The sequence below is a fragment of the Phalaenopsis equestris genome, unplaced genomic scaffold, assembly GCF_001263595.1.
Source record: "Phalaenopsis equestris unplaced genomic scaffold, ASM126359v1 Scaffold000389, whole genome shotgun sequence".
In the NCBI taxonomy this organism is placed as follows: Eukaryota; Viridiplantae; Streptophyta; class Magnoliopsida; order Asparagales; family Orchidaceae; genus Phalaenopsis; species Phalaenopsis equestris.
This window is the reverse complement of record NW_018164831.1, coordinates 110,316-121,405: the sequence shown is the minus strand read 5'-3', so window position 1 is coordinate 121,405 and position 11,090 is coordinate 110,316. Positions and strand designations below refer to the sequence as shown.

Here is an 11,090-nt window from a genome sequence, read left to right as displayed (position 1 = left end):
GAATCCACCAGCTGATCAAAGTGTCATAGAATTGAGAAAAAGAAAGAAAAGAAGGTTTTACTTTCATTAGAAGCCATATTTCACAGTTGGTGGATTCATGTACCAATGCCCCTAGCACATCACAAAAAACATCAATTCAGTAAGTTATGTGAATTCTAGAGGCAACTCCAGAAATATATGAGGAAAAGTCATATTTGTGCCTCCAAAAATTTATAAGCACAAGTCATATTTGTTCTCTATGAAGTTGCTTGAAGACCCAACCCAAAAAGAGTTTTCATGACGATGAACCTTGACCTTAGGGTACATTATTTACATTATTTTCATACAAACAGTGACAATTGATGGACACTTGAATTTCATTTTATTTTAGTTGGACATTTTATATTTCCTTTCGATGGGCTACTTTTAATGCTTATTTGCATTTTTATTTTTTATTATTTTGTTTTGTATTTGCTTCTCCAATTTTATTTACATGTGGTGTTCATTTATATAAAGAGGGTATCTGAAGTCATTTCTGGATACAATATCACATTCCCGATTTTAAAAGATCCAACGATGTTGCTTGGAGTAGGAAAAAAATATTTAACAAGAGACACTCCTCTTTACACGGTGTAATTGAAAGAGCATTTGGAGTGTGGAAGAAAAAATGGGTCATACTACGTGATATATCGATGTATCCATTTTCGAAGCAAGTGCTGATTGTAGTGGCTATAATGGCTCTCCACAACTACATTTGATGACATCATTCTCAAACTGATGTTGACTTCATCATGGTTGACGATGATCATTTACACGTCTCGCCTTAAGCATTTGAATATCAGATAGAACAACTATATCACAACCAAAAGTAGAATCACAAGAAGGTTGCACCCAGGATGTCGAAGGTGCCTGAGAAATGATTAAATTGAGAGAGCAGATTATAGACGCCATTGTTGGATGTTGATTGGATGATTCTTGTTTATTTTGTACAGTTCATGTTTATTTTCTGTGACTTATGTATTTGATACTGTTGGTTAGATTTTTTTACATGGTTTGTAATATTTTTCTTTTTTCCTTTTCTTTTCTTTTTCATTTGGTGGGTTTGAGAGGTCCATGATGAGATATTGACCCTATGTGTTCTTCTGGATGACATGTTAGTTGTTGTTGGTTGGTGTCACATGTGAAATCCTAATGAAGACAACCAGTTTCTCTCTTCTTTTTAATGTTGCGGTTTTTGAGGTTCTGCTGGATGGTTTTTTTTTGTGATATGTATATGTGACACACACGAGCAGATTCGTTATGAGGTGTACTGAATTTTCTAAGACCTCATACCTACTTAAAAATGTAATTAATTACTTCTTTTATCAATTTCCGCTTGTTTATTTTATACAGTTTATATTTATTTTCATTTCCTATACATTTGATTATGATTGTTCGGGTTTTTTTACGATGTTTTAAAGTGTTTTCTTTCTTTTGTAATTTCTTTTGTTTTTTTTGGTGGGTTTGAGGGGTCCATGATGAGACGTTAAATCTTATGGGTTCTTCTGGATGACCTGATTGTTGGTATTGTTTGATGTCACATGTGAAATCCTATTGAAGTCAATCAAGTTCCTCACTTTTTTTTTCGACGATACGACTTTTGAGGTTATACTGGATATCCTTACACAGTGATATGCATATGTGACACACATGAGCTTGGTATTACCTGGGTTAAAGACAATCACGAACCCTTATTTTATAAAATATGTTGTCTTCTTGTAGTGAAAAATTCTTTGGTTGGTATACCAAGTCCCCCGAGACCTCATGCCTGCACAAAACTGTAATTAATTACTTATTTTATCGCTTTATACTTGTGTTATGGCTAATAGATTATCTTTTGAAGCATTTACGAAAGATATGTTAAAGGATTTTAGGGACCTCCCGAGGAGCATATGCCACTGCGAACTACAGAGTTTCGTGCTCACGTCACGTCAGTCACATCACTATGAGAGACAATTCTACAAGTGCCCGTGAAAAATCACCGACAAATGTGACTTCTTCTGGTGGACAGATAAGCTGACATATTTCACCACCGAGAGTGATCTGGAATGAATAGTATCCTTGGAGGATGGTCTGGCTTGTGAGTCGTGACATACGCCGTCTTTATTTTAAAAATAATATTATTATATTATTAAAATTATTTTAATTATTTTTTCCTTATTTTAGTAACAATGATACTCACTGTTAAGTGAGGTGTATATCTTATTCTTATTTTAGTAACAATGATACTCACTGTTAAGTGGGGTGTATATCTTATTATTACTCTGTTCTAAAGTATTTTTTTGTTTCTCAAGTAATTTTAATCAAATATTTTGCTATAATAATTGAGTTGCAAACAAACATTATTACAAATGAACAAAATGATCATTTATCCAGAAATAACTGTGCTGCAACTGTTTCTAAACATCAATAAACAAATAACGAGCCAATTTATCTGAAATAGGGCTGTCAAAAAGGCTCGCAGTTCACGAACAGCTCGTGTTCGACTCGTTCGCTAAGTTAACTCAGCTCAAAAATTTATGCACGAACGAACAAACGTATTGACTCGATATATATATATATATATATATAATTAATGAGTAGTAAAAAATAGCACTAAATATGGCCACAATGATTAACCTATATTATAATAAAGGAATAAAAAATAGTTACCAAATATTCCAATGTCTTGGGAATGAATTATTAAATTAGATTCAAATTATGTGTTATTATAAACAATAATTTTTAGATTTTATCCCATCCCTTAATATCTTATGATTATGAGATTAGTGTTGTTAAAATGACTTTTTATTTAGCTTGCTAAACAAATAAGTGGAAAAAAAAAAAAAAAAAAATAAAAAAAAATTAAATATATATATAGATATATATATATTTATTTATTTATATATATCTCGAAATATAAACCCCTAATCGGTAATAGCTTTTTTGGGACCGCGCAGCCAAACATACACTCCGCTTTGTTTGGTCGAAGCTTCGTCTTTACTTTCTGAGACTGCGACTAGGATGAGCTCGGCAGCGCTGGGATCGGTTTTCCGAGATGTTGGATTTCTTCCCAAGGTTAATACAAGGTGTCTCTTCTTCAATTGTATCGAATTTGGTGGGGTTTTTTGTTTTTACTGAAAGCATTGTTATTTTGATGGAAGAATGCTTCGAGAAATTCAGAAGGAAGGAGATTTTGGATCAGAGGATCTGTGGTTTCTTCGCCGCAAAGTCTGCAGGCCGCAAACATGAGACCGAAATGCTCAACAAAAGCTGTTCGTGTTGGGGTATTAGGGGCCAGTGGTTATACTGGAGCTGAGGTACATTCCTTTTTCATTTCTTTTCTTGCACAAGGAAGTCTTCTATTATCGGGGATTTGTTTTAACCTCGTTAAACTTGTGTTTGCCACATGATGCTTACTAATCTCAATGTGGTAAAGTATAATTGTTGGTTGCAATGCATCGTCAATTCAGCGAGAATGTAGCTTTTGAAGACAAATTAAATGAATAATTTCAATGTGTTTTGCATGAAAGGCAGGTTTGTCGTGTAATCTGGACGTTATTTTGTTGATATTAATATCATCAGCTTTGCATTATGGTCAAAATTTATAGCTCATGGGAAAAACAACTTTTTTCTTTGCTTTCGAGGCAGAGTCATCAACAATATACATTTTAATATTTTCTTAAAGGCATAATAATCAGTGATTGAATTGTACAGAATTTTAAGAACTTACTGAACTTGTAATTAAACTATGACAACTTTTTTTGGCAGTTACGGTGATGATATTTATTTGATAAAAAAGATTTGTTTTTGTGATGTGGGCAATATAAAGGATAAATGTCAAATGATTGAAATGATTGTTATGCTGAGACCATAGCATGGAATTGTGAAAAATATGTGAAGACTCATGGTCAAAATGTGGGTTAGGTGGAAATTCTACTATCTATTTTGATCAAGAAAATGAACCAAATGATAATTTATTTCAATAATATTACTGAACTTCTTATGCAGAACGAATGTTCACAATGCCATAAATTGAAGAAGAGGATATAATCATGTTTATTGTACTTTTTTCTTGTGTTTTTTTATTTGATTTTGATATAATATTTTCCATTTTTGTATAATATATTAGAAGCACAGGATTCAAGAGCGAATTGCACAAGCCTTCGTCCTGTACCCATGGCCCAAATGCAGAAGACAATTTTAATTATCATATTCATTTGTCATATGTAATCACTTTGAACGACTGACAGAGAAATTTGCACAAAAATAAAAGAAGTTTTCCATATTATGTATCATAGCTTAGGCAAGTTCTGAAATGTTTCAATAATAATTCAATCTGAAAGTCATTATGGATTTGAAATGAGACATTTGTAGAACATGAGAGGATTTGTAAGGTTTAGAGGTTAAATGGTTGCTTTAACTTTAAAAATGTTTTGTATATTATTGTTATTGGTTAATGTAGCAGGATGTTATAATTCCAAATTGGTGTAGAAGGATGCTTTGTATTGAATTGGCATAGAGGATTTGGAGTAGAAATAGTTGTGAAATGTTGAAAGGAAGAAGAATGAAATTTCATGTACACAAGTTTGATAGAGGACAGAGAACTCTATATACATGTAGTGAACCGGGCACACAACTTAGATCAATGCTAAGGAAACCATCAAATTTCATTCATAGTTATAGTTTTCTTATGCTTGAAAGTTTGGACCTCTATTTATAAATGAATATCCCCTAAGATATGTTCAGAAATCAAACTTATTGTAAGAACTGGAATATAATCATTTTTGGGTTGAAATTTATACCAAGAATTATGGATACACAAAAAACAAAATACAATGACGATTCTAATGGAATACTAAGATATGAAACATGGTTCATATTTTTCCTTGCACCACTAATTGAATAGGGAAGTAGTATGGAAAACAATACTTGAGGGATGATCTAATTTATGCAAAAACTACTATGAACTACCATGTTTAGGGGCTCTGGGATGTAAATTTGATTATTATATTTATAATCTATAATTGGTGATTTATAGACTTTTCTTTTGAAATTGGTTACTAGGTAAAGTTCTGAAGTTTATTAGAAAAATTACACAAGTTTAGAGTCTTAAGCCCTAGAACTACATAGAAGTTCAGGCCGCCTAGTCGACCCATCTTGAACAAAGTAGTTATTTATTCATCAATACAAAAATATTCTCATTAATATGTTTATATTTTGTATTATGAGTTTAGTTTGTCAATCGGCTCGTTCTGAGAGAGAATCTTGATTGTTGGATAGGTCGAGTTAGATTAGTGCCTACGATAGTAGAAGTCTGGCCTATGCTTGGTTGTCTCATGCATCGATCTTTTTTTTGCTTCCATGTTATGATTATAGCAAAGAGTATAAGAACCTATGTTTGTGATTTTATATAGTAAGAATGCTTCTTTGTGATTCTGTCCTTCGTAGTAAATTTCAGTTTTTTTATGGTATTTTAAAGATGCTTGGATATCCAGTTTGTATTGTATTTTGGGGAAATTACATACTTAGCAAACAATTCTTAGGTATTTACATATCTCACACCAACACTTTCATATTTACATACATATCACTTCGATGCTTTAAACCTATGCATGAATATATGTATTTCACTTTTAACAAGTGATATTAGTGCTATTTTGATGTTATATTAAAGATTTGAGTGCAATCTGTGTAAATATGAAAGTTAAGGTGTGAGATATGTGAATACATAAGAATTATGTACTATCTATGAAAATGCCCCTTGCATTTTTCATTGAAGTTGAACTGCTTCATATTATATTGTTTTGAATTGCATTTATTTCCTGTTATTGCTCGAATATATGTTTTAAGTTTTTTTTTTCTTGCTGCTGATCTAGTTCTATTGAACAGATTGTCCGCCTCTTAGCAAATCATCCTCAATTTTGTATTACCCTAATGACTGCTGATAGAAAAGCTGGCCAGTCATTTGGATCAGTATTTCCTCACTTGATCACTCAAGTAAAGTTCCTCATTCCTTTTTTGATATTCTATGCCTTAGTATGCTGGTGTACTATTTTAGTTTGACGAAGCTTTAGTTTGATGCAAGACATCTTACAAATTACCTTTTGAAATAGTATTTACATGCTTACCCTCAATATACCTTCTAGTACTATTCTTTGGGGCATTTGAACATTGAGTATTAAAGGCTAATTTTGGCTTGCTTTTATATTTCCATTATGTTATGCTGGCATTTGTTACTATTGCCATGCATGCAACATTATAAAAGGACAGATAATGTTTAGTAAAAGCCAGAGTTTCCAACACAAAGCTATGGGCACCTAGGTAAATCTTTTACCAAGAAAACCATTGATATAGTTATTATGATTTAGCAATTAGCATTAGTTCCTAGCAATTATCTTAAAAGTAACGCTTTATTAGAATTGATCTGCTCATTAAGAAACTAACTAAGCTCTTTAATATAGTCTATATTATTTTCAAAAGTTAGGTTCTAATTTATCATCAAAACATTGATAATGTAATAAGAAATTTCCTCATTTAATGTTCGCTTTTAGGTGGATATTATTGTCACATATGATGTAACTACATGGTAAGTTATGTTTCTCTATCTAAGATAATACTAAACAAGATGTCAAATTTTTTTCTTCCTTCTCGAAGAATGTTTTTTAGAGGGTGTTTAGTAGCGTTTATTAACATGATTTATTGTTGGATTTACAAAATCCAGCCAAACATAAAAATGCACGAGTTCCACGGATTTATAAATTTTTTCAGATTTAAGACCTGAATTTTGCTTTCAATTTAACTTAAATCCGTATTTAATAAATCCTGCGGGGGTTGGATTTAACTGATTTACGATGTACAGATTTACTAATTCCTACTAACACTAAATCCTGCTTGCAGCCAAACACCACTTAGTGTATTTTATTGGCTTGTCCTTAAGGTATGGCACTTGTGAGAATATTTTTATGAAAGTTTGTAGTTGGATGAGAAAATAAAGGATATTAGAGAATGTTCTGCTAGTCTTTTGCAATTTTTTATCCTTCTCATTTTATTTAGCTTCTTATAGGTTTCTAATTGCCAGAAAGGAATTGGACTCCTTTACATTGGTGAAAGGGCAATATGTCTAAAGAGTATAAGTATGCTTTTTGGTTAGTCAAATATTTAATTAAAAAAAAATTAAAACTTTACTTTAATGTCCGACTAACTAAGAATATTTAGTAGCCTCTTTAATTTTAGGCTTGGCTACCTTATCATCATGAAGGTAGCTTGTAGCCTTTAGTTTCTTCAATGTGATCGATGAGAATCATGTAGTAAGGAGATAGAGAGTATTTAGGGTGTGTGGAGTTGTCAAGTTAAGATAGTTCTTATTAAAAAGAGGAAGATGAAATAGGAGATTTATAGAGATGTTTCTATCAATGTAGAAAACCAAACATTTTCTAAGTGGTTGGCATTGTAGCTTATTATAAAAATTTCAGATTAATTTTAGGTGAGTAAATTTATTAGGATTTATTATATTTATATAATAATTTAATTATTTATTTTTTTTTAAAATGATTTAAAGCTATTTTTAATATTTGTTTTTGTTATGAGGGTCCTTTGGTAAGTTATGGGGATTTTTTGGAATTTGTTGAATTTGTTTGAGATTTTTAAACTTGGGAGGATTATTTGAATTATTTAACTAAGATTATTATTTTATTTATTAAATTGACGGAAATTAATTCAAATTACTCCAAACTTGATTACTCACCATTTTCAATGGGTTACGGCTTCATTAAGAATGATTTACCATGTTTTATCCTTTCTTATTAAGAATTATTAAATATTGGTTTTCATTATTAGCATTTTTATTGATATACTTAAGAAATTACAAATGTGCCAAGTTAGTACATAATATCCCTCGAGAAAAATTAGTGTTGGTTTATATTCATTGCATTTTAAATTTGACTACAATTTATATTTATAATTATTTATTTTCATTTTTTATGTTTATTTCACTATGATTATTATATTTATAATTTTATTTTATTTTTATTATTTTCTACTCTAAATTATGATAACATTTTTTTTATATTATTTTAGATTTTTTTTTAGTTATGAATTTTTAAAGCTATTAGCATTTTCTGGATTTATTAAAATAGGACAAATGATTTATACAATACAACAAACTATATATACCTTTACACGCGACATTTTTATAACTAGGGTTTCAATCGCAGGTTGGCTTTGTTGCTCCACGACATAGTCTCATTGGCTAATGCTTAAACCCACAGACTTCATTTTTCCTCGCAGTAGGAAAGATGACGAGTTGCTTGAATGGATCACTACCATTCTTTCCAAATTTGTGGGAGCGAATAACATTCGTTCATCATACCCAGTTTTATAAGGAATCGGAAATGTAGATCAAACAAATCTTGATACAACGTAGTCGAACGTCCAAACATGAATCAAATTCAACCGAAAGGATCTAAATTCTATTGCTAAGTTATCCGATGACTAGATTGACCTAGCCCTCTTTACAATGACCAAACGTTGAGTGTTCTATACTAAGTTTTAGGAATATCGTATAGTGTAGAGGCATTCCAAGCAATTGAGTGGCTCTAGACGATCATTTAGCTGCTATGAACAATCCTGAATCTCCGATTGCAGCTAACAAGAGTTGGGAGGGAACGCTCGATCAAGTCCGAACAGGTCTAGAAGCTATGTAGAGAGCTCCATTGAGTGTGGGGAATTTAGGGAAAACCGTAGGGATGTTCCTTGATGGATTTTGAATCCTCAGAATAAAGGATCGTAGACTGAGTGTGTGGAATCAACGACGTCCTGTACCGACGAGGTTCATTGATTAGGCAGTAATGGGGGAGAAATTGGGAGCTCGAGAACTCTCTAGGAAGCTATGGGAGCTCTCCTAGGGTTTTTAGGATCTTTCAATTGATCAGGGGAGTGAATTCAAGTGCTTGGGGTTGGCTTGGCTAGAATGATTGTGTGTTTTGTTTTCTTTTTTATTTGGTTAGGATATCGTAGGGTGAGTGGTCGGATTGTCTCAAGTAGTTAGGGAGAGCTCCAATGGGAGTAGTATAAGTTTCCATTTAGTTATGGGAGGAGTGGAAGTTGCCCATGGGTAATTGAGTGGGCTTGAGTCTCGAATTGGTTGAGTTTAGGGTAGGCAGCGGCTAGGTTTTGGATTGGCTTTAGGATTGAGTTCATTTAGGATTTATTTGATTAAATAAATTTGTTTGAGTGACTTTTGGTTTAAGTTCAACTTATTTTTAGATTACATTTAGATTAGGTTGTGTTTTATGTTTAGGTTTAAGTTTAGTTATGTAGTTGGTTTAAGATTGGGTTTAATTTATGCTTAGGTTTAGATTGATGTGGATTTTTTTTTTTAAATTTTACGGTGTGTTCAGGTTTCATTTATGTTATGTTAGATTATGAATTAGGTTTAGGTTTAGTTTGTTTTAGATTTGGATTGATTTTTTTGTTTAAAGTTAGTTTAATTATGCGGTTGGTTTAAGTTTATAATTCGGGTTGGTCTATAAGTAGTTTTTAGATTTATGTTATTTTAGCTTTGGTTTATTTATTAGTTTTAGTCTACTTCTTAGTGTATTTAAACGTGTTTTAGTCTTAGGTTTAGTTTTTTTAGCTTTTGTTTGTTTTAAATATTCATTGATTTTTTATTTGGTAATTTTATATTTAGGTTTGTTTAGAATTTTTTAATGCTTTTTGTTTCTTTTAATTTAAATTTTTTTTTGACTTTAAGTTTTTTATGTTTTAATTTGATGAAAATTTATTTTAGTTTGATAAATTTGAGTTCAACTTTGATTAAAATTTGGTTTTAATTGGTTAATTTGAATTTGAATTTGGCTCAATCGTAATTTAAGTTGAACTCAAACCAAAGCGTATGATAAGTTTCCAAGTCCGTTGGAGAGTTCTAGAGAAGAAAGGTGCTGATATAACTTTTATTCAAGTCATTAAAGATATGTATACTAGAGCTATTACTTGTGTTCAAACATAAGGAGGATTGACTAAGTATTTTCCCATTCCAACAAGATTACATCAGAGATCGGCTTTAAGCCCATATCTTTTTTGCTTTAGTTATGGATTTTCTTACTGGACATTTATAGGAGGATTTATGTGGATAATACTAAGAAATAGTTTAGGAAAATTTTGAATTATGGAGGTCTAAACTAGAGTCTAAAGTCTTTCGTTTGAGTAAATCTCAAACTGAATACGTGGAGTATAATTTTAGTAGTAGCCTTTGTGTCAAATTTCTAACTATGGGTGTTCAAATCATTAAAAGATGTGAACTTTTTAGATATCTCGGGTCTATTGTTCAAAGTGATGGTGATATAGATAGGGTTGTTATTTTGTTATTAGTAGATTTAAAGTTATTAGTAGATTTAAAGTTGGTTGGTTGAAGTGGAGGAATGCATTGGTCCTATTGTGTGATGGAAAAATATCATTTTGACCTAAAGGAAAATTTTATAAAATGGTTGTGAGACTAGCAATGCTCTATGACACAGAATGTTGGTTTTAAAAAGAGAAGCATAAAATAAAGTTATAGTGTTGCTGAGATGAGAATGCTTAGGTGGATGAGTGACTTGTCACATAGAGACAAAATGCGAAATGAATATATTCGTGATAGGGTTGGTGTAGATCCAGTGGCGGTCAAGATTGGAGAGAATCGTCTTAGATGGTTTGGTCACATTAAATGTTGACAATCAGATGATCCAGTTAGGAGTGTAGATGATTTAGATTTGACTTATGTTAATAAAAGCATAGGTAAACTTAAAAAGATGTGGACATATTGTATAAGAAATGATTTTAATCTATTAGAATTGAATGAAAATATGACACTCAATAGGACGCAATGGAGAAAAAAGATTCATGTAGCCGATCTCACTTAGTGGGACAAAGACTTCTTGTTGTTATGGTTTAAGTTGAACTATAAACCAATTGAATTTATCTTGAACCAAAAAAGTGTGCTAAAAGGAATGCCAAGCCAGATTGGGTGGATACGACGAGGTTTCCTATTAGATGATTATGTTAAAAAAAAAAAAAAAAAAAAAAAAATAGTCAAACACTAACAATAGGGGAGC

At 31.5% G+C, this 11,090-nt stretch overlaps 1 protein-coding gene across 1 annotated transcript in view; it reads left to right on the top strand.

Moving 5' to 3' along the window:
- Positions 1 to 2,943: 2,943 nt before the first annotated feature.
- LOC110026627 (probable N-acetyl-gamma-glutamyl-phosphate reductase, chloroplastic) overlaps positions 2,944 to 11,090 on the top strand; it is a gene marked incomplete at its 3' end in the record, with an annotated part of 102,406 nt that continues 94,259 nt past the window's right edge. The window contains exons 1-3 of the mRNA XM_020727633.1: positions 2,944 to 3,075; positions 3,162 to 3,317; positions 5,890 to 5,997. Of these exons, the coding sequence (XP_020583292.1) occupies positions 3,022 to 3,075; positions 3,162 to 3,317; positions 5,890 to 5,997 (318 nt within the window). The remainder of the gene's footprint in view (positions 3,076 to 3,161; positions 3,318 to 5,889; positions 5,998 to 11,090) is intronic.